Source organism: Podarcis gaigeae (assembly GCF_964106915.1).
Source record: "Podarcis gaigeae genome assembly, chromosome: 4".
Taxonomy (NCBI): domain Eukaryota; kingdom Metazoa; phylum Chordata; class Lepidosauria; order Squamata; family Lacertidae; genus Podarcis; species Podarcis gaigeae.
In genome coordinates, this window is record NC_139677.1 from 39,236,713 (window position 1) to 39,258,782 (window position 22,070).

Sequence of the window (22,070 nt, forward strand, 5' to 3'; positions counted from 1 at the left end):
ATTTTGTTTTTTTAAAAAAATGGGATTGGAAGGTAGTTAGATTTTAGCACTCAGAGCTGGAGCAACTAGAACCATCTCCTCTTCCTTCGTTTCTTTTGTTGAGTTAGCAACATTTGGCTACATCACACTGTAGTACATTTGACACTATTGTACTTGAGCTGTATCAGATTTGGCAACAATTAGCTTACTACAGCATGTATCCGTATGTGCTGAGGTGTCAAATCTTTCTTTACAGGTATGCAGACTGAAGACTAGTTGCCAATCAGTTAATGCACCCTATGGGCTTAGTTGCAGCAGGGCACAGACAGTCCCAGTGAATCATGAATTCATCTGTGTTCAGCAAAGTAATGGGACATACCCACACTGTCTCTTACGATTTTTTTGCCTTTTGCCCTTGCTGTAGTTTTAGTTTTAAAAACCCAAATCAGTGGAGCATATGAAAGTCGTTGCCCAAATGTGTTTTGGGGGTGATATAAGACTATAGTGTTCTTTATTGTTATTCTCACACTAAACACAATCAGATTTGGTTTAAATGGCACCAGATACTACCTTAAACTATTATATTGCTATTTTGTTTTTTCTATTACTACAGTGTGAATGTAGTCAAAGGTAGCCTACACAGGTTTCTGTGTGGCAACTGTGGAAATGTCTGAATACAGTAAATTTAGTGTCTGCTACTTCAGTGAATGAACCACAAGTTGCCAATGGTGTGAAATCAAACATTGTTTTATTATTTTCCACACACAACAAAAATAAATAGCCTTCTTTAAAGTTTTTATGTTCCCCTTTGATTATAGCCAACATCTTAATATTCTCTCTCTTTACTTTTTAGTATCATCTTAAGTCAAGGTGTTAAGTATCTTTGACTTAAGTCAAAGTTAACAAGGAATCTACAGTGTCACATTTTTAAATTTAATTACCCCATCTGTAGTCTTCCTTCTCTTCTTTTTAGCTGGTACAAAAGACTTGCTGTTGACTGTCCAACTCCAGAAGACTTTGTAGTGATGGACTGGAATGTCAGGTTCCTCTGGAAGATCCCAAATAATCTTGACACTTACACTTCCATCACTGTTCACTGTTGAGTTGGCAATTCGGAGATTAGATGGCGCAGGTGGAGCTGATGGGTCTGGTGGGGGAGAAGTAAAGTTAAGAGGGCAAATTTTTGTTGCTTTGCACATATGTAAACATCCAAATGTGCATACCAAGCTACAAGATACGTGAGTATCAGGCAGCACAACCACAACCTGGTTTTTTTGCTGCTTCTGATGTGTGCTGTATTGATATAAACTGAAAACTCAATGAAATATTCATTTGAAAATAAAGTTAACATACACAGTATGAATATTTACCAAAAAAAAAAAAAAAGAATTACAACCACGTAATAATTAGGTCATTAAAAAAAATTAAGTCAATAATCCAGAGAAATGTACTACAGGAACCAAGTATCATAATGGAAAAGGTTCAATATTTTTAAAAACCTAAGATGCCAGAATTATCCATTTGCAGAATACACATTTTTGTTGTTAGGCCAAAGCTGATAGTTCAAAGATCACTTTCTGATTACTTTTGTGCAACTGGCATTTAGCCTTAGATTATCCTAATTATTATTATCATTAATAATTAATTAATTAATTAATTATGCCCCATCCATCTGGCTGAGTTTCCCCCGCCATTCTGTGTGGCTCCCAATCAAGTGTTAAAAACAATACAGCATTAAATATTAAAAACTTCCCTAAACAGGGCTGCCTTCAGATGTCTTTTAAAAATAGGATAGCTGCTTATTTCCTTGACATCTGATGGGAGGGTGTTCCACAGGGCGGGCACCACTACTGAGAGAAGGCCCTCTGTCTAGTAATGCAACTTACATGCAGCACAATTTGCACTGCAATTTTATAGCCCCTACGGCCAGAGAATTCACCCTTGCCCTGCAGACCAAACTAGTAGGTCTCACAGGGTATCAGAGCTGGAGTCAAGGCTAGGTCGGCAATAAAAAAAGCATGGCGTCAGTGAAGTTAACTCTTTATTCAAATAAGCACGGGTCTAGTGATCCTAGCAACTCATCCCAGTAGGACTTGTCCCAGTGAGGCAGTTGTGAGGATGAAGGTCCCTGCTTTTGCACCACTCTCTAAGGCTCCTCCTTTCCAGGGTCTTTCCCAAACAGTTGCAAACTTTGTCTGTGCACAACCAATCTCTTCTCTGCTCTGTTCATTTCTCTGTGTGGTCTGGGAGACCAGCAGGCAGGGGATCTAGTCGCAGCAGGAGGGAGAGACTCCCTGGATTCTTCAGCAGCCTATTTCAACTCTGCCTCCTAGCCCCTCTCCTCTCCAGCTTCTGCTTCAGCCTCAAAGTTTGAATTGCCCTCTGCCACAGCCTATTCCTGCTCACTAAGCCCTGTTACCTCTTCTGCTTCCAACACATCCTCCTCTCCCAAGTCTGAGCCTTCTTCCTCTGACCACACATTGTCATCCGACCACCACTTTCCTACCTCTGCACCTTCTTTCCCATGGTGTTCCCTTGAGGGTTCCCCAGTTGCTGCCTCCCATCACTTTTCTGCATCCAGCCAGTCCATGGCACAAGGAGGGGTGCTTTAGGGAGCATACCCAAACTGAAGGATTTTGCTACCCCTTCTGTAAAAAGATATCTATACAAGCCACAGTAATAAGTGGCCTATCTGCCTTAGCCAGATAACATGAGGTTAATGCCATCTAACCACTCATCAAAAACTAGCCTAGTTTAGGATTGTTAACATCAGTTCGACTTCAGCCCCTCACTGCTTAAGGAATGACAAATGCCCAATGATGCAGTATTAGATTCAGAAAATTTAATCCCCCAGATTGAACTAGCACTTGTAATTTAGCATATGATATAGTAGCTTTATCTTGAGAAGGCAAGAAGTGTATAGCTATTGATAGACTTGTTGTTGTTGTTGTTGTTGTTGTTGTTTTATTTGTACCCTTCCTATCCGGTTTGGTTGCCCCAGCCAATTGAGCTGCGAGAGAAACCACATGTCTACTATGCCATACTGAAATGCTGCTATAGTATTTTGAAAACCACACTTCATTTTGAATGTCATATTCGGGATACGGGGGAGTGCACCGCCCGTGGCACTGCGATCCCGGTGGGGTGCAATCGCGGCTGTTCCCCCACAGGTGGCGTGCCATGCCCCCAGGATGCGCGTCACGCCCCTGCAGGTGGTGTGCCATGCCACGCCCCCCGGTTCCAGAGCATGAAGCTCCCCCACTGCATATTCACTATACAAAAAATGCATTTGCTTTGAAAATACAAAGAGAACTCAAATTCTCTAGGACTAGTTTCTTTAGCATTTAGCCTAAATGAAGTAACATTTGCACACTCTCCAGTATTTTAAAATTTCAGTGATGTATTATGCTAGAGATAAAAAAGAGAAAAGAATAGTGTACACAACAGAAGAAAATATTTGTGAGAGGTGAACTTTTTAAAAAACCAGTTTAATGGCAAGGAATCATGGGAATGGTTTTCTTTTGAAGGTGCTGAATATTTATCTGCCTTTAATAGAAGACGAAGCCCCCCTTTGCACCTTTTGTCAAAATCAAAGGAAGATAGTGGCTCCAAAGCAGTGTGTATACTAATATTATGGTAACTAGAGAGTGCCACATTGTTTAAAAATGCATTTGCTAGAAGAAATCTTTTGATACTCCTGATGTTTTATTATTATTATTCATTTATACCCCAACCTTTATATGATCAATCTTACTCGGATTGATTTACAAATAAAAATGTGTCCCAGAAAATTAGAAACAATGTTAAATAATAGGAAACAAATGAACAGAAGAATGATAAAACATGCTGCATATAATTCACACAGTGTGTGTGTGTGTGTGTGTGTGTGTGTGTGTGTGTGTGTGTACATCCTTCTTTTTGAGCTACTACTTGGCAGTGAGTGAACCATCACTGTAGCAGATATTAACTGTTTTCTGCAGAGTTGTTAAAAATAGAATTGTAAGTGAACATTTTCTCAAAAGTGTAAGCCAAATGAACCCAATTCAAGCTAGAAGAAAAGTTATTGCATTTAACTGAACATTTAAAAATAGACATTGACATTTGCTCAATTTAATGCACAGTTCACTTAGTTGTTTTTGTAATGGTAAATAAGATGCCAAATGCACTGTCCATGGCCAGACACATTAAGTTCATCAAATAAACTCCAAGATTAACGAGTTCACTGAAAATCCTCTCATTTGTGGTATACAAACTGACACAACTACAATTAAGGAAGATAGGACTTCCTGTTTAGAGATTAGTAGATATGAAATAATTCATTCTCATGGGAGAAAATTGAATTGTATGTGCTTCCATCTTGACACATACCAGTCAAAGTCCTGGGTTGTAAACACAGCAAATTTATTGCTGTGTTTTGCTCAACACTTCTGAGTAATGTAAACATTACTTGCATGATGGGGGGGGGGGGATGTTTACTTCTCAGAACAGTTTAGCTGTCTTACAATAGTATTCTCTTTTTTTTCCTCAGGCAAACTGCTATGTTTTGGAAAGAGGAGACAGGCAATTGTTGTCTTACCTCTAGTTTCCTTTCATTTGCCTGTGCTTCTGTTGAAGGGTAAAATGGGTATATGCCTTTTGATTTTCCCAGCACATCCTGCTTTGTTTTTCTCTCCTCATAGCCTGCAGAAAGCATAGAGGGAAGGCAAGCAAGGCAAGGCAAGGCACAGAATGACTTCTGAAATAGCCAAGACCATGCCCACCATTAGGAAAGGGCTGCACTGATAAGAGGTTTACTGATCTGGCAACAGCAGTGTGGTTAGACATTTCCATAGAAGCCAACTCCTTAGGGCCTGAGGTCCCTTTGCCCCAAAAAAAATATTTGAGGGGGACAGCCCCCCCAATTGATGGATATTGCCATTCAAATGGTGTGCGTGTGCCGTATCTTGTAATTGATTATTTGGAGTGGGGCTTGCCTGCCCCCACTATTATTTTATTCAAGTTGCCAACACCTGTTTCACCTGTGCCAAGACAGTACTAGAGACAGTACTAGAGTCTGTCATGTGTAGTTGTTGGTAGACCGTACCTTCTATAAAACTTGAATACCTAATCTTACAGTCCACAAATCTGTCCCTTCATTCACCATCTCTAAACCCAATACGGATGGGCATATTTGTGTGAGGTAAAGCCCTGTCATTAGAAGATGAAAAGCATGCACAATATTAGTTTGAATGCTACTGTTGCACGTTACGTTACCATCAAGTTATGAGGCTATTCAGCATACCTATTGTATGTGAAGGAACTATACTGAATATGTTTGGGTGTTCACAGATGGTTATTTGTCTTTTTTTAATTCAGTCCTTGGAGGTCAGTTATGTAGTCAAGGCAAACAATAAACAGATGGGTTTTGGTTTAGCTCACTGAGCTATCCTTATTGTGAACAAGCCTTGGACTAAACAATGTGACAGATATAACACCTTTCACTCCCAGAAAGCAATAGCCTCTGAGTCAAGATTAACATCACACTTGCAAAACACTGCAAATACAGCAATTGGCTAACAAGCACCGAACAAACTATGCCCATGAGGTATTTATTTCTGTCCTTAATCAGAAAGCTTCGTTACAACTTTAAATCATGATTCCAGTTCCTTTTCCAACCTAGATTTCAAGTTTGAACACAGCTCCACCAAGTCTATGGAAACTTCTCCTTCAAACAGAAGCCGAAGGCAGTGTGGTTTGCGAATTAAAGCTGATCAGTCTAGACAAAGAAGAGCCTTTCCAAAAGCAAAGCCAAACTCTGCCTACAGGGTTTTTTCTTGAGCCATGGTTTAGTTTTAGTTTTATTAAAGATCAACAGTTGGATACTGATTATTTAGCAAAAAAAAATACTATCCAAGGGATAGCCCTGACCCCAAATTTTACTGTTGGGATTCCTCTTGGTGTAAATTTGAAGACTGGTGCTGGTACAGTAGTACACAACCCAGTGGGTTCAGTTAGGGTGAGGAAGGAGTGATCTCTGCATGAATAGGTGCAGGCATGCAAGGTGTTTTAGTCTATGCTAATCCTCTAGTTGCAAACAACTGACAGAGACAATAGTGCAGACTAAGTAGCCTACACAGCCAGATGTAGTCAGTGTTAGGGAAACCCCATCCAGGGATGTTTTACCTTCTCATTTGCTAAGAGTGTCTAGTAAGTAACCAAATAAAACCATCTGATAATGTCTCAACGGGCCACAACTATGGTGGAGTTGCCCTGGCTATAGAGATAATGAGCCAACATTACCCCCATTTGGTCAGGTAAGTATAGGTTATAGTTCAGTTTGCTTGCAATAATTCCTGAGTAGGTCTCCACAGTGGGTGGACAGAGCTGTGGCAAGTTGCCTGATAGCTTAAACTGAACTCTCAACACAGGCAATAGGTGAGAAGTCATAGAGGATTAGGTAGATTTGACATCCAGATGTGAGGTCTTGACATGTATTGCCAAGCAGGTTGAGGAAGATGATGATATAAAGCAGAGTCACCCCTGGTTCCTGGCCCAGGCTGCCCTGAGAATCCATGACCTGCCCAAGGCCACTAAAATTACCATTGAAAATGTATCACATCTGGATGAACATTAGTGTTGCATATTTAACTGGTGAGCATACTTAAATGGTGAGAGAAAAGAAAGAGAATAAATGAATTCATTCCACAATGTGTGCCATAGGGGGAAAGTACATAAGAATCTGGAAAACTCATTTTCAACTGTGTGTGTAACTGCAGGTTTAGCTATAAATTCAAAATCCTTTTACACTTTAGATGAGAGTGCTTTTCTCTTCTAATTTAAGGTGGGATCACCCACGGCTCTCTCTTTAAAAAAAATGTAACTCTTTAAAGGACCATTGAACCTGAACCACAGACAAGTTTCCAATTATTAAACAGCTTCATGGCATGTACAAAGGGATATGCTTTGCCCACTGGAATTGGCACATACAAACCAGCTGTGCAACAATATAAAAAAAATTCATTGGCCCCAAAGGAACAGCAGAGAGAATTTTATTGCTACCAGTGGGAGTCTGTTCTGCTTTTACAAACACTCTGTGTATGTGTATGCATGAAATCACAATACAGCATGGGCACTTATGTCCTGTGAAAACAATACTGCCCGCTTCACTTACTCCTGATTTTGTAGGAAATGCTAACACCATTCACCTTAGTAAAGAAAATCTGTTTCCAACTTTTGGACAAGAATACGTATCTGTTCGTTGATAGGACATAATTTTGGTTCTGCTACCATGGCATTGTACAGGCGTTCAACATAGTGCAGAGAACACTAAACAGATTTAAGGTCACATTCAATCTTACAACTAATCTGCAGGTATGTACTTAACTCTCAGTGGCACGTGTCCTTTTCTTATTATAAAAGTCATCTTGCCAAATGGCAAAACTCATGCCTGATTTCTGGGATGGGGTTGCTTTTTCGACATCCCCACCTGCTTTTTACTTAAGTCAGTACTCAAGTCCCAAAAACTATGTACAAAAATTGTGCTGTCTCAACAAGCATTAAAGCACACACATCTTCCTCTTCATTCTATCCATTATGTTTCTCATCATTCTTCAACAAGTGCTGTATTCCCAGATTTATTTCCAGGTAGCTGAAAGCTGTTCTCAAAAGCAGTGACTAAAGGCAATTCACTAGATGCGAATGGGGTGAGGGGAAGACACACCATGTATGCTGCTTTGAAAGTAATGTGGGATAAATAAAAATCTGAGACAGGTAGATATAAAGTAACTCTTCTAGGAGCTTATTGTGTCAGCTGTAAGAAGATGTCTTTCCTCTTGCATCAATTGAAACAGAATGAAGAGGTGGTTGCTACTTGAGTATATAGACATAAATATCCTGATCCAGAACTCCTGTACAGATTCAGATATAACCCAAAACAGATTGCATCCAAAATGTGAGGGACAACATATTTCATTCAAGAAGAAATACATGCAATATATCAATGTCAACTGGATACTGTTAACCTCAAGAACAGTAGAGTGTTCACTGCCTTCTGCTGCACCTATGGTTCTTGAGATAAGAGCAATGCAGTGTTATCCAGAAATTTAAGAATGCTTAGATTCCATTAGGTTTCAGTCAATGGTGCTTAAGTACACAGTTAAGAGCTTGAACCCCAATGACTGCAATGGGAGTCAAGCATGCTTAACTCTATCTAGATTGCACCCAAGACCATAAAATACAAATTTAGCAACAACAACAAAAAGCATACTAGCATTGCATAAAAAGTATTGTAATGAATTTCTGAACCTCTTAACCATATTGTATAAGAAACGAACTGCTAAGATTCATTTTGTTTAAATTTGCCAAGTTCACCTTCACCTATGAGGAAAAACGTCAAGTATTTCAGTGACAATGAAAAAGCTGTCAATAACATCTTTATGAAAGATCAGGTTAACCTTAATGAAGCAAACCAATGAACAGCCCTTCCTACATGTTATACCTCTTCATGTCATAATTTAGAAAAAAATAACAATATATAAATCCTGAAACTTTGATAGGGCTTGTGACTTTCAACTGCTAGAGCCCTTGAACCTGCAATTTCTGAAAATTAAGCTCATATTAGAGCAATATATAGTTCTGCTATAATTTTTCAATTATGTACTTTTCTATTAAGGTGATTTTTAAAAAGCATAATGCAAAAATATGTATAACCAGCTCTATAAGCTATCACATGTGCAAAGGAGATGGGTTTGCAAAAACACAGCTGCTACTACTACTACTTCTCAAAGTACAATATATATGCAATAAATACCAACACACACTGGTAGCCTACATACACCTGTATGCATGAGAATGAAGCGCTATGTTGCTCACACACAATACTGATAGTCTGTGCCTGTCAACTGTCAATAAGAGCAGCTGTATCATTTAGTAAAGATTAAACAAAATGTAAATTAAAACACAACCCTGTTTCTTTCTCTTATTTGATGAGTTCCAAGCTGTTATTAAACTAGAAAAACAAGTTCTGGCCTGACTCAAGTTGGTATCACTATATAAAGCCTATGTTGAAAGCAACTTATGATAGAATACACAAGTTTATCTCTGTCAATCCTACTAAATATAACTCTTGTAGATCTAAAAGCTGTATTACAAAACTGGCTAAGTTAATGTACCTGTGAATGAGATGAACAAGTAAAAAGCAATTGTTTGTTGCAGTTGTAGAATTCAAATTGCTTTTCATCAAATATGTTATTTAGCAATGCTTAGTACTCCAGTTGACTAAGAGGTATTTAAGCCCTATTTGGGAATTAATAACTCCTGTGTTTGACGACCATGGAGGAAGGAATAGGGGTCCCCTGCCACTCACTTGACACCAACATGTATTTTGTGAACCTCTTGGGGAGGGCCCCCCAATTGTTTACTGATCCATTTTCCAAGGAAACCTTTTCAAATACCACTATATGTGTGAAGGTGTTCTCTTCAAACAAAGCATTCATAATTATTAAATGAAATATGAATGGGATCTTTCAGCTTTTTTTCAGATTGCACATCCCCAGTAATTATGCAAGCATTGTTGATTTGGGATTCTATTCCATGCTGATACTTCAGCATATATGTTCTCGTTAAGGTATATGGCCGAATAAATTCATTTGTTTTAACAAGTTTTTTTTTTAAAAGAGACAATTTAATCTGTCTGAGGCCATTTTAAAAAGCAAACAAGACGGTGTGGGAATCATTAAAGGAACACGGTAACAACAAATTTTGCTGACAGTGCAAGCCTTTATTACTCCCTCTAAACTTCACCTAAATTTTATCCTGATTGAGGCAGCAGGAAAGGAATCTGTTCATTTGTATTGCATCCCATTCTGTGACAACAGAGCCTGCTAACACCAGAGGAATGAGAAACCTATTAACACTTCCTAGTGTCTATTGATAGGTTCTCACATGCTTTTCAGAATATGATATTCGCTACATGAAAAGAAATCTACTATGGGACAGCAGGATTATGATTTCAGGTTTTCAAAAAATATATCATTTTGCAGTTGTGAAAGAGGAAATAGATTATAAAATGTCAGCCTTCAATTAGTATTGACACCAATTTTTTTTAATACACATATTAACCAAATTATAAACTTTTTGTGGTACCTTGGCTGGCTGGCATTTTATATATATATATAAAATACACACACACACACACACACACACACACACAGGCACATACAAACACACCCTAAAGGTCATCATTATTTCAAAGCATATAAAAATTTGCCTCCTTTGAGAGTTAAAAATTAATAGCAACTAATCACTATCAATTGTAAGAATGGAGCCACTCTAAGATACTATAACTGAGGAAGTAATCACAACTTTGTCCAATAATTATTGCTTGTTGTTTGAAGGATTTTAATAATGTTTGTGTTAAAAACACTTTAAATATGTTGAGTGAATTGGCCATGGACTCAGAAAATATATTGTTGGACCACCAGGACAGTCACACAACAGTTTGAGTTTAATGTAGCACTGAATTGAATATAATAAGGGTTTCACATAATAGCACTATTACCCTATCAGAACGTTTGTAGCAGTACACCATAAATGAAACAGGTCTTTTTAGTGTATTTTTGGATTATAAATATATATTTTATAAGCATTAAGGTATTATTTGCAGAGAGACATTGGGACTTTTCCTTTTGGAACTTACTTATGAACCAGAGGAAGCTGAATGGCTCTTGTTAAGGACTAGACTAATCCAGTAACTCTAGTGTTTTTAAAGTTTAGTGGATTATTAAATGTTCCTAATTTAAAAGAAAAGAAAACCAGAATTTACACACACTAAAGAAAGTATGTCTTCATTTTTTTCCAGAGCAATTGTTTATGTGTGAAAACATGATTATGTCATGAAACGTGTTTGGAAAATAAAAGCAACATACAATGAGATAGAAATGCTGCATCCTAGTAACAGCATAAACAGAAGCAAATAAGAGACGGAAATGAAATTCTAAATGTTCAAAAACTGTTTTCTTACAATGGCAAGAAGTCAGAATCACTAGTAAAGCTCAAATATAACCCAAACTGTATTAGACGCTGACCGGGCCAGCAGATAAACAGTCTCAGATTATTTTCACATTTGATGTTCCATGTTGCACAAATACATAAAGAAATCTCAGTTGTTATTACTAATGATAATGTTCAAAGAAACTGAAATGGGAGGCCTATTTGTTACAGCATTGCTTGAAGGATCAATGGCACCTTTAAAAAGAAAATGATAACTACCTTGAAGCCATTCATAAAGGCAATGATTCAATGAATGAAGAATCACCTGTTGGGAAGTTGCAACCACAGAAATGTAGAGGGTTGGGTTGAATTTCAGGTAAAGACAGATGTGATATGCACAATGTTGGCACCAACCTTTTGAAGAGCGGAAGTGTTTGCTAGGAGCTGTGAAGCCTCTAGTTCCATGCACGTTAATGGCAGCCACTCGGAATTGGTACCACCTGCTTGGCCTGATGTCGGACAGTTGTATTCTCTCCTCTGTAGTCTGCAGTAGGAAACCAGGTTAACACAGAGACTTCGTTTACTCTGAGTGAGTGAATCCTGTATTCACTTATACTTCGTTTATTCAGGAAGGCGGAAGCCTTGGGTCATGGTTTTCCCCTTCTTCATATCCTTAGGTGCACAGAAAATGGCCTTATGTCAAGCAACTCTTTGTTTATTGAGTCTTTCCTGTGCTACCTGATAAAGGGTGGAATTCAAAGTAGCACTAAGGAGATCACCGTCGGCACATGCTTGCCACATGGACCAATTTCCATTCTCCTCCACCCCACCCCCCACACATGTGCTGTTGTGAAGGTTCTCCTGACCTTGCAGTGCCAATTTGGGGAGGCATAGCAGGAAAGAGGGAGGGAGCCCTATTGTGCTAGAAGGACTTGCTGCTCTGGCTCCCATTAGTGCAATGATTTAGTTGAATCAGGGCCTTAATTTAACTAAAGTTTCTACAGACTGAATCTGGGACAGTCTGCATGTAGAGCAAGTGAACTACCACTGAGCTATCTCAACCATATGAACTTGTGAACCACAGATGTAGGTTGGATCTTCATTAGTAATTTCACGCCACACCAGTTTGTATGTCTAGCTGTATTTCACTCCTTCATGGAATGTGTTCCTTAGGTAATGCAACACTAGTTGCCATATTTCAAAAAGTGAAAATCCAGACAAAAAATCAGTTGAGCTTTTTTTGTGAAATCTTTTTTTAAAAAAATTGAGTTTTTGAGCTATTTGTAATGAAAGTCGCCAAAATCTATGCTACCAACATGGGCTGCCATATGGCCAGATTTTCCCCGACATGTAAGCGATTTCTGCCCGGACGCTGTTTATAAGGGCTAAATACCAGCTGTGTCCGGGAAATTCTGGACAGATGGCAACCCGATGCAACACCAAGAACATTTATTTGCCATAGATGGGAATTTAACTTAGCTTCTTTTAGAGTTTCCCTGTATAGTAGATGAAAAAAGTTTTTTCTCTATGCTACCTTCAGTCCATCAACTGTAAAATGGAACCTATCCCAGTATTTGATGCAACAGATTAACAAAGACATGCCTCTGTATGTAAGCCCAAGCAACACAACATTGAACAATGCATCTGTGAATGAATACCAGGGATCAAGGTTTTTGCTATACTTGTTTTTGGCAAGTAAGAGAAGCTCTCTCCCAACCCTGGAGCCGTGAAACAGAACTGGAGATGACCTCCACCCCTCAAAGCCCAAAAGCTCAGCAGAAGTCTGGAATTTTTATTGGCTCTGTGGTTGTCAGACATATCAAGCCTCCAGCTCCTGTCTCCAGCTGCAGGCTTCCCTCTGTGTCTGATATTTGACACCAAACAGGCACAGAGCAAGCCAATGTTTCCCCACCTTGGAGCTGAAGTCAGGAGTTCCATGGCTTGCCCCTGCACCTGGTGAGTCTTTTGAGTCCCCAGAAAGTACAAAGTCAAGGCAACCCACTGACTCCTGTCTTGTTCTGAGCTTAAGGGGACCAGGGGTTTCTTTTTAAATTGGCAGAATCAGTCATCTACACTTAACCCTGGAAAGAGGAGCAGCAATTTTTATGGACCTCGCTTCACTTCTTGGTGCAGCAAAAGTCTAGATTAAAGGCTGCACTTTGGAGGAAGTGAGTCTCTAGGACAACAAATTCATAGCTGGCCACCAAGACCAGCCAAAAATATTTCAATGTCTGATACACAGGATGAATGGCCTGAAAATAATGCAGATTTATGTAGAAAGGACTAACCTGAGCTACAGTTTGCCAACTGGTAGCATCATCCTCGCTAGGATGAATCCCATAGTTCCATCTCCTTTGCACCACATAAAGCACAGGCTCAATAGAGATATTGAATTTTGAAGACCACTTCACTTCCAGCTGTCCAGATTGAAGTTCACTGAATTTTAATTCTTTTCTGGGTTTCAAAGGGACACCTGAAACATAAGTGATGCATGTAAAGAAGCTTTGTGTAAGTAAATTTGTGGATCAACTATATATTTACTACCATTAAATTTATAGCCCAAAGAGATCTATCTTCATTATCATGCACTTTATCTTACTGTTCTTCTCCAGTGACTGAATCAGAACAGAAGCATATTGATGAGTCACACTATTCAACCACAAGCCATCCCAAGAGTTGCAAACAGTGCCTGTGGTTGCAATGACATCTTCAAGAGCTTCCATTAGTGCCCACAAAGCCTCTGAGCTACTTCACACGGTCATGAGGTGGCCAAGGTGGTTACCTGTCCCCGCTTGCTCCCCCCCCCCCCGAAGTATGTAGAGCTTAAGGAGGAAGCTTTAAGAGAAATGCTCTTTCCCACTTCCTCTTGTAGCACTCTGTGATTTCAAGGCTCAGATTAATTCTACTGAATCCGACTTTTACCCAGATGGCTTGGGAAGCAGTAAACTGTGCACACACAGTTTCTCTTCCTGTGTCTTGGGGTGGTGGGGCTGAGCCAGGGGAGGGGAAAGTAGTGACCAAACAGGGGTGGCACCCCCAGAACTTGTTGAAAAATCAAAATGTTCCCATTGATGACCCCTATCCCATTACATTTGTTTGATTAGTAGTACTGGTGAATTTACAAAATGAAACCAGCTATTTAATTCCTCCAGGTGATCCTTTCTGTAAAGAAAGTCAAGACTGAACCAAGCGCTTTGCAGATGCTGCCATTTATAGCAGCAAGCAGCCATTTCTGTGACTACGGTGGTTGCAAAAAACATCACCATACTAGGAAAGCAGCTGCTAGCTATTACATACTGTTTCACATTGGGAATTATCTTCAGAATGTGGTACCTATAGAAGGGTTTTCAAGGCATTGGAGAGGAATAAAGCCAACATCTGTATATACAGGTTAAATGGGGGGGGCGTGGCGGTGGCAGAACTCACATATTAAGAGCCCCACAAGTCTTAACAAATTTCTATGTAATATTGTTAAATGACACATCATCTTTAGAGAAAACTAAAGGCTCAGCCTTGACTTCAGAGTATGGAGTTCTATAATGGGCTGTGCTTTCAGTACAGCAAACATAGAAGCCCAATCAGTGAAAACTGTAATTGAAACAATATTACTGTTTTCACTGACTGCTCTATGTCGTAAAATTCTCATCATCATCCTTTGCACACCCTTATCCCACACATAATATGGTTCCCTGCCCACTTTCCACATGATTGGCTGCCACTTGTGAGGAAGGGCACAACACTGTGCTGCAAGTTCACAGGTAAGTGTACTTACATCTTGCAAAAAAATTGAGAATACCTTAACAGTTACAGTGGTACCTCGGGTTATGGACGCTTCATGTTACAGACGCTTCAGGTTACAGACTCCACTACCCCAGAAATAGTACCTCGGTTAAGAACTTTGCTTCAGGATGAGAACAGAAATCGTGCTCCAGCAGGAGGCCCCATTAGCTAAAGTGGTGCTTCAGATTAATACGTTTCAGGTTAAGAACGGACCTCCAGAATGAATTAAGTTCTTAACCTGAGGTAGCACTGTACTGGTTTTAGCAGCTGCTCCACATTTATCATAATAGGCAGTTCTGCTTCCAGAGAGGTCAAGCTGGAATTTCTCTCTCCCCTCCAATTCCATTTTTTGAAGTGACTGCAGATTTAGAGGACTGTTTGAGATTTACATAAATTCCCAGCTTAGTTTATGACTTTGGCAAAATCTGAGGTTTATTGTTTCAACTTCTACACTTCTATGAATAAACAAACCACCTTTCCTAGAGATCGAAAAACAGACCCTTTCTCCAAGTGTTCCAATGTATTACACAAATGAGAGAGAGAGAGAGAGAGAGAGAGAGAGAGAGAGAGAGAGAGAGAGAGACCTAAAATTGCCAGGAATAAAGCATATCATCAAAAGCTCATACATTTATTTCTGGATATCACTAGATAGCCACCAGTCTTCGTACACTGTAACTAATATTGCTAAGAATGATATTTCAGCTTTATGCATTTGAAAATCCATGCTTAATTATTATGTATAATAACCCTCCAATCTGCATGCTGAGAAACCTTCCATCTGTTTTACATTAGGGTTCGTTGGATTCATTTGATTGGAACTAACTTAGCCCCCCTGGTGGCTGTAATTGTGTTCAGATGGTTCTCGTGAGTGCAAGCAGAACATAGCACAAGTGCATTTTGGAATATTCCAATACAACCAGAATAATCAATTTCAAGTCCAGCTGTACATTTGCAGTCATTTAGAAATGTGCTTTTTATTAGATAAAAAGATTTGTATCCATCATTGAAGCACAAATTAGTCCTCTGAACTCCAGATTTCTTGGCTTTTGGAAAAAATGTGTACCTCTTGGCCTTTTACTGGGTTAATACCAGACAAGTTTTATTTCTTCTCTCTCCCCTGCCATTATTTATTTTATTTTTTTACATGCAGAGCTGCCGTTGTGGAAATGCTGTTGTCCACCATGTAGACTTAGCATTAAATGGTGACAGGTTGGGCTGAACTTCCACAGTAGGCAGTATTCAAAAGAACATCAAAGGCTTACTAGCTTAGATTCTAAATTTAGATTCTACAAACCTGTGTGGCATCTTGAGTAGCAGCACATGGAACACAAATCAAGTTCAACACACCAGTGCTCCTCAGTAAATTATAAGAACAAATGTAGATTTGATGCACTAAGAGCAGTTAAGTCAGGTTCTCCAATGACAAATAAATAAATCTCCTTTTAGCCACAGCACATATTATCAAGAATTGTAATGCCTTTGTAAATTACAGTGAATATCTGAAGTATGGTGAAAGTTAGCCTTCACACCCAGTGTGTGGCAACATTGAGATAACCAAATTGATCATCAAAATGTGATTGCCAACATTCATTACTATAACTCCCCAAAGATGGTCCTGTGAATGGGCGGCTCTCAAGCCTGGATAAATGGTCAAATGCCTGCTTTGGAAGAGGTCATAATCCCCTGAAGGACAGGTTCATATTTTGGTGGGGTGCTCCTCAATCTCTGTCACTAGAGGCCCGGGTGCCTGCTTTGGAAGAGGTCATAATCCCCTGAAGGACAGGTTCATATTTTGGTGGGGTGCTCCTCAATCTCTGTCACTAGAGGCCCGGGTGGCCTCAGCGGCTAGGAATATCTTTACCAGCTATGGCTGGCAAGTTGGATCCTCCTAACAGAGGGTCCATGTTGTGCTCGGCCCTGAAACTCTTCCCCAATTGGCTTGTGGGCGGGGCTTGCCCTGCTCCAGCCAGTGATGCCACACTTATGCCACTGACCTTTAGCCAATCGGCAGCGTTGGCAAGTTTGAGGGTATTTATTTGGCAGTGTGACGTGGGGACTCCCTCTTGCTTTGCAGTGCCGAACACCCACCTGCCCACCCATTAATTAGGTCATGTTTGGCCTTGCTTTGGACTTTGGTTGGTCACCTGTTTTGGAACAGGAGCCGGGTAAGAATTTTTTCCAATGTGGCAGATTGGCTGTGGCCACTTGGTTTTTGCCTACCTCTTAGCAATCGTCACAACTTTTTAAAGTTTGGAGGTTAGGCATTGGTTTAGGGGAATATGAGGAGGGGAGGTGCAGCCTTCACCTGCCCCTCCAATTAATAAGGTATTCCATTAACGGAATCCGGGGGTCTGGATCTCGTCTGAAGCCCAGAGAGGGGCTAGGGCCATGCCAGGACCCCTGGGAACCCCAGAGGTGAGCACCAGTCAATATACATTGATGGAGCTCCCCTTGCTAGTAGTTTACCCTTCCAGGCTTCCTGCAAGGTGGGGCAGGAGCCAGTTATAGTTTTGATACCAATGCCTAAGCCAATAGCAGTCACACTTGTGTATTTAATAAAGTTGTGGCCAATATTTGCCCATTACCATTAAAAGTAAATTCTGTCTCCACTGTGTCTTTATTACCATGGGGGATAGCTCTTGGAGCTTGGAGCACAAGACAGATAACATCAGCATTTCCCCATGTATGTCAATACTCACTAAATTAAGGGCATTTGTTGTAGTGTATGAATTGTTTTTCTCAAGCACGGCTTACCTCTCCCCCTCTCCCCACCCTAAAAAAATTCCAGCACACTTCCAACCTGTTCCAGTTTCTTGCAGAAGAGCTAATCATGTAATCACCTACAAGCAACAACTCCGATTAGAGTCAGGATTTTTAAAATAAATGTAGGAGTGCATTCAAACATGCAACACCCAATAAGTGGGTGTTACCAATACTGTCTGTCCTGCCATCCCTTTCCTGTGAGGATATATCTAAGAGTCACTAAAGTGGGAATGGAGAAGAAAGTCAACCAGGGTTAATCATTTTTCATTATTACAGAGGGTCTAATCCCATGTCCATTAAATCTAGTGAAATAAGTGAATTATTCATTTAAAATATCTTTCTGCTTTTAAATCCAAATTAATTCATTCAGCTTTAATCAACTGAAATTTTAAAACGTATTTTCCTTGGGGGGGGTTTCTATTTTTTATCTTAACCTAATTAAAGTAATAGCGATATATCATTCCTGTATTGTATTTTTTTTATAACAATACAAATTTCTTCTACAGTACAATTTTTCAGAGCATGACATTGTTCTTAAGAAAGTTTGTCTGCTACAACTTCCTGTAAGAAATCATGGGAACTATAATCTTCTGATGCAATAAACTTAAAAGCAAGAAGTGCAGTCATGTAAAATCTGACTTTGAAGGTATTTATGAGGAAGAAAACACAGCTGTTTTCACCAAAAATGTTAGAAGGTATAAAGCAGTGGTTTTCAACCAGTGTGCCATGGCACCCTAGGGTGCCTTGAATGATGGTCAGGGATGCTGTGGGCAAAACTAGCTTGTGTCCCTCTTTCTTTCCCTCCCTTCTGTGATGCCCTTTTGCATCTCGGCCTCCCAAAGGCTTGCACAGCTGTTTATTGCAGAAGCCCTGGCTATAAGCTCCACAGGCAAATGGTGCCTCTGGGAGGCACCTCTTTTGGGGTGGGGGAAGCTCAGAGACCAGGGGCAGCAGCTGCCTGGAGGACTCACAAGGGGAGCAGAGAGGATTCTGAGGGAACACTCCACAAGGGCAGGTGTTCGAAAAAGGGTGAGAGGCTGCCAGGTCTGCAGGGGAGAGGTGACATAATTGGGCTCCTGATCCCCACAGGGGTGCCACAGAAAGAATGTAGTTGGTCAGGGAAGTCGTGGACTCAAAACGTTGAAAACCCCTGGTATAAAGTAATTCCAGCATTAGCCTGAAGAAACCTTTTGACAAAACATGAACAAGGCTCAACTGAACATTGGAAGCCATCACACTTCTATTCCACTAAGCACTTTTAAAACTCTTCAGTTGTTTTTTGGGGAGGTGCAGAAGTAACCACATCCACCCCTTAACTACTGTCAAATGATCTAGAATAGCTGCTTTCACACTCTCTTTCTCCAGCTCCTACCACCACATGCATGAACTAGCCTTGCTAGCTTTAATAGATTGTCATAACGACCCCACCAATGTTAACTAACCCTTGTTAACACAAACTAATGTTCACTCTTCAACTTCTTTTTTAAAACCTCCTTTGGACTTTTGTGTCAGTCCCTGATTTAACCCTCCGAGTTTGCACACAATGACTAATCATGCATCTAGCAACAGAGAAAGGGGGGGGATTGATGCCCTGGAAGTGCTTAGATGGGACAGGGAGTATGAAAACCCACGTACTAAATTGTATTCTGTAGGCAGACCTATGGGGCTGGAAGAATTATAAACCTCTATTTCATTTCCCCCAACCCTTTTCCCATTCTCCAACACACTTTGCACTCCTGCTACAATATGCAATAGACTACTTTTATTTGCCATGGGCTCCAAAATAAATGCCTACAAACAATCTCTACCTTTGTATAAGTTTTTTGGTACTTGGCATGTATGTCCACATCCATTGGAACAGCATTTTTTCACACCAGAGCATTCGCTGTCAGCCTCACAGCTTTCCACACAGGCAGCCGCAAAGCCGCTGGCCTTCTCAGGTGCTGGGCAGTCTCCTTGCTTCACCGACAAGATGTATTTGAGGAATTCACAGCTAGTTAAGCATTCGTAGTTCTTCTTTGGGAAAAGAGGCTAAAGGGAAAACAAGAAAATTGTACAAAGCCTTCAGCAGGAATATCAAATATTGCTGAAATATTTCCAAGGTGTTGCTGAAATGATCATTCAGATTACAGGCAGTAGCTGTCCAGCAGAGGTCTCCTGACCTGCTTTTGCTTGCATTTCTGCTGCTTGACAGAAGGCATAGGGGGAGTGGCAGCAACAAGGTTGGCATGGGGCAAATACAACAGTGGAGCTAATATGGCACCACCACCAGCGCAAATATACCACATCAACATCCTTGCTGCCTCTCCCTACATCTTCTGCTAAGCAGTGGCATGGGAGGTCAGGTGAGCACCACTGGCCCACCCCACCCGCAACCAACTGCTACCAATTACAGGTCTAGCCTTGAGAATTCATATAGATTTATAGCTTCTGAACAACAGCGGCAAAATACAGAATAGTGATGTCTCTGAAGCTGTATCATCATCCCTTACTAAATTAAATCATTTGCCTCTGCCAGGTCTTCCATATAAAGCTTTCCATAGCCACAAATCACTGCAGAACTGATGGCTACATTGCAAACTAGTGTATTTGCAAATGAGTATATGCAAATTTATTTCATTCTTCTTAGGCCAAAGCTTTGTGTCGCATTCATATACAAGAAGCAAAAATCCAACTGTTTTTCCTATGAAAAGGGAGCTTCAGGAGCAGAAAAATAGCAGAAGGAACAGAAAGTGCTTAATCCTTGATCTGCTCTGCCCCCTAAACCACTTCCTGCTACCCACTCACTGTGGCTCCTGTCACAAACATGTCTTTGAAACTCCAAAGAGGGGGAGGACCAGAAATGAGTAAGAAAAGGATGAAAAATCCTTTCTATGTTCCAACCCTCATCCACTGCAGCTCTTCCCTGTGAAAAAGCAGCAATCAAGTTTGTGATACAGATGCTTTGTCCATAATGTGGTCTTAGTTCAGTGTTTGCTGTTTTGCACATTCTATCCCATCATTTCTTACATTCACACTCATACCCACTTTATACAACACATTTTGTGCTTTAGTGAAATATCACTCATCAACAATAAATGTACAGCATTTGTTCTTACAGTAGAGCTCAGAATGCCTCCATTCTGATTGTATGGAGAGATAAAGAGCTACATTTATTGAATCACTATTTCACCATATATCATCAGAGATTGCAGTCTGGTTGCCTTTCTATGGCAGCCATGGGCTACAGTGCCTGGCAGAGCTAGAAAGTCTAGAATGATCATCCATGGAAAACAGAGCCTGGGGAAGAACTCTAAGCTTGCTTAACTTATTCTCTCTTTTGGAACCATGATCATAGCTAAATGGTTGCTTTCAAATATAATGCTGGGTAAGGAGATTGTGATTTGTGATTGTAGCTGACAAGGGCAGAGGTTAATAGAAACAAAATGCACCTGCTTTTGTGATTTATGTCTGTGATCAGAAATGGGCAGGTGTACATGTCTGGGTATGTGCCTATATAAAACATCACAAATTTTCAGCTACTTAATTAAAAATCTTTTCTAGTCCCTTGAGGCATAATATGCCTTTGAAGCTTCTGTTCTTCACCCTAGTTCACAACTTATTTTTTCAGTGAACTGTTAAATATTCAACTTTTTACTTCCAGCCTTTTAAGTTTCAAGCTTAGTTTCAAACTCAAAATCACTAATTAAACAGGGATATTAGCAGATCCTAACTACAAATGGGAAGTGTTTATTCTCCCAGTCAGCCAACTCCTTTTACTCAATAAACATCTCACAAACATAACAACTTCATATTATAGCTCATCCTTGTCAAGCTCATCATTATTCTTCTGATAGGATTCCAGAAGGGGTGTGTTGATACTTTATTTTGTTTTTTAAAGACATATAAGTAATTTCCAAGTTACAAAATCTGAAGCCCACTTTCCACACAACAAACCTCCCTTACTGGTACACATCCAGACATCTGAATCAATAAAGAAAAAATTTAAGATTCCTCTTATCCTGTAAGTGCAAGTGTACTTAAAAATAAATGCAAACATCTGCCCTTAAATTAAAAACCTAGTGTAACTTATTTCTGTCTTATAGTTCCAAAGTCTACTACATTCCTGCTTCAGATTTTACCAGAAATATAGCATGATGTTCCTTATCATGCAGTGGACAGAAATAGGATCCACATTTTACATAAACATTAGATATGTCCAGCAGGGTGATCTACATACGATATGTGATAGCCAACTGGATGTCTGGGATTGAATCTAACCAATGTAGTTTACAATATAAACCACCAGTCTCAAAGAATCTTCTGCACTATCCCTGCCAATGTACAGTTATGCACCTCATTCACTTTTTACCCAAGCTAAGACACAAGCAAAGTGCTTTTTAATTCCCTTCTACTGAATTATGATAATCAAGACACATGTGGCAGATGCCTCTATTGCTATGCACTTCGGCTACATAATTTTCATGCAGAAGCTAAGACACAAGAAGCAGCTAGGAAGAATTCTTTTTTAAAAACCTATCTGTTATTGTTTACACTGATAAAAAGGGAGTTAAAGAACACAAGATCCCACTTAGTTTAAA

General features: G+C 40.0%; 1 protein-coding gene across 1 annotated transcript in view; it reads right to left on the reverse strand.

The window, feature by feature from the left end:
• ANOS1 (anosmin 1) overlaps positions 1-22,070 on the reverse strand; it is an 86,540-nt gene that overhangs the window by 15,304 nt on the left and 49,166 nt on the right. The window contains exons 4-7 of the mRNA XM_083734374.1: positions 19,299-19,521; positions 13,236-13,420; positions 11,362-11,491; positions 921-1,126 (exon numbers count right to left, since the gene is read on the reverse strand). Of these exons, the coding sequence (XP_083590500.1) occupies positions 921-1,126; positions 11,362-11,491; positions 13,236-13,420; positions 19,299-19,521 (744 nt within the window). The remainder of the gene's footprint in view (positions 1-920; positions 1,127-11,361; positions 11,492-13,235; positions 13,421-19,298; positions 19,522-22,070) is intronic.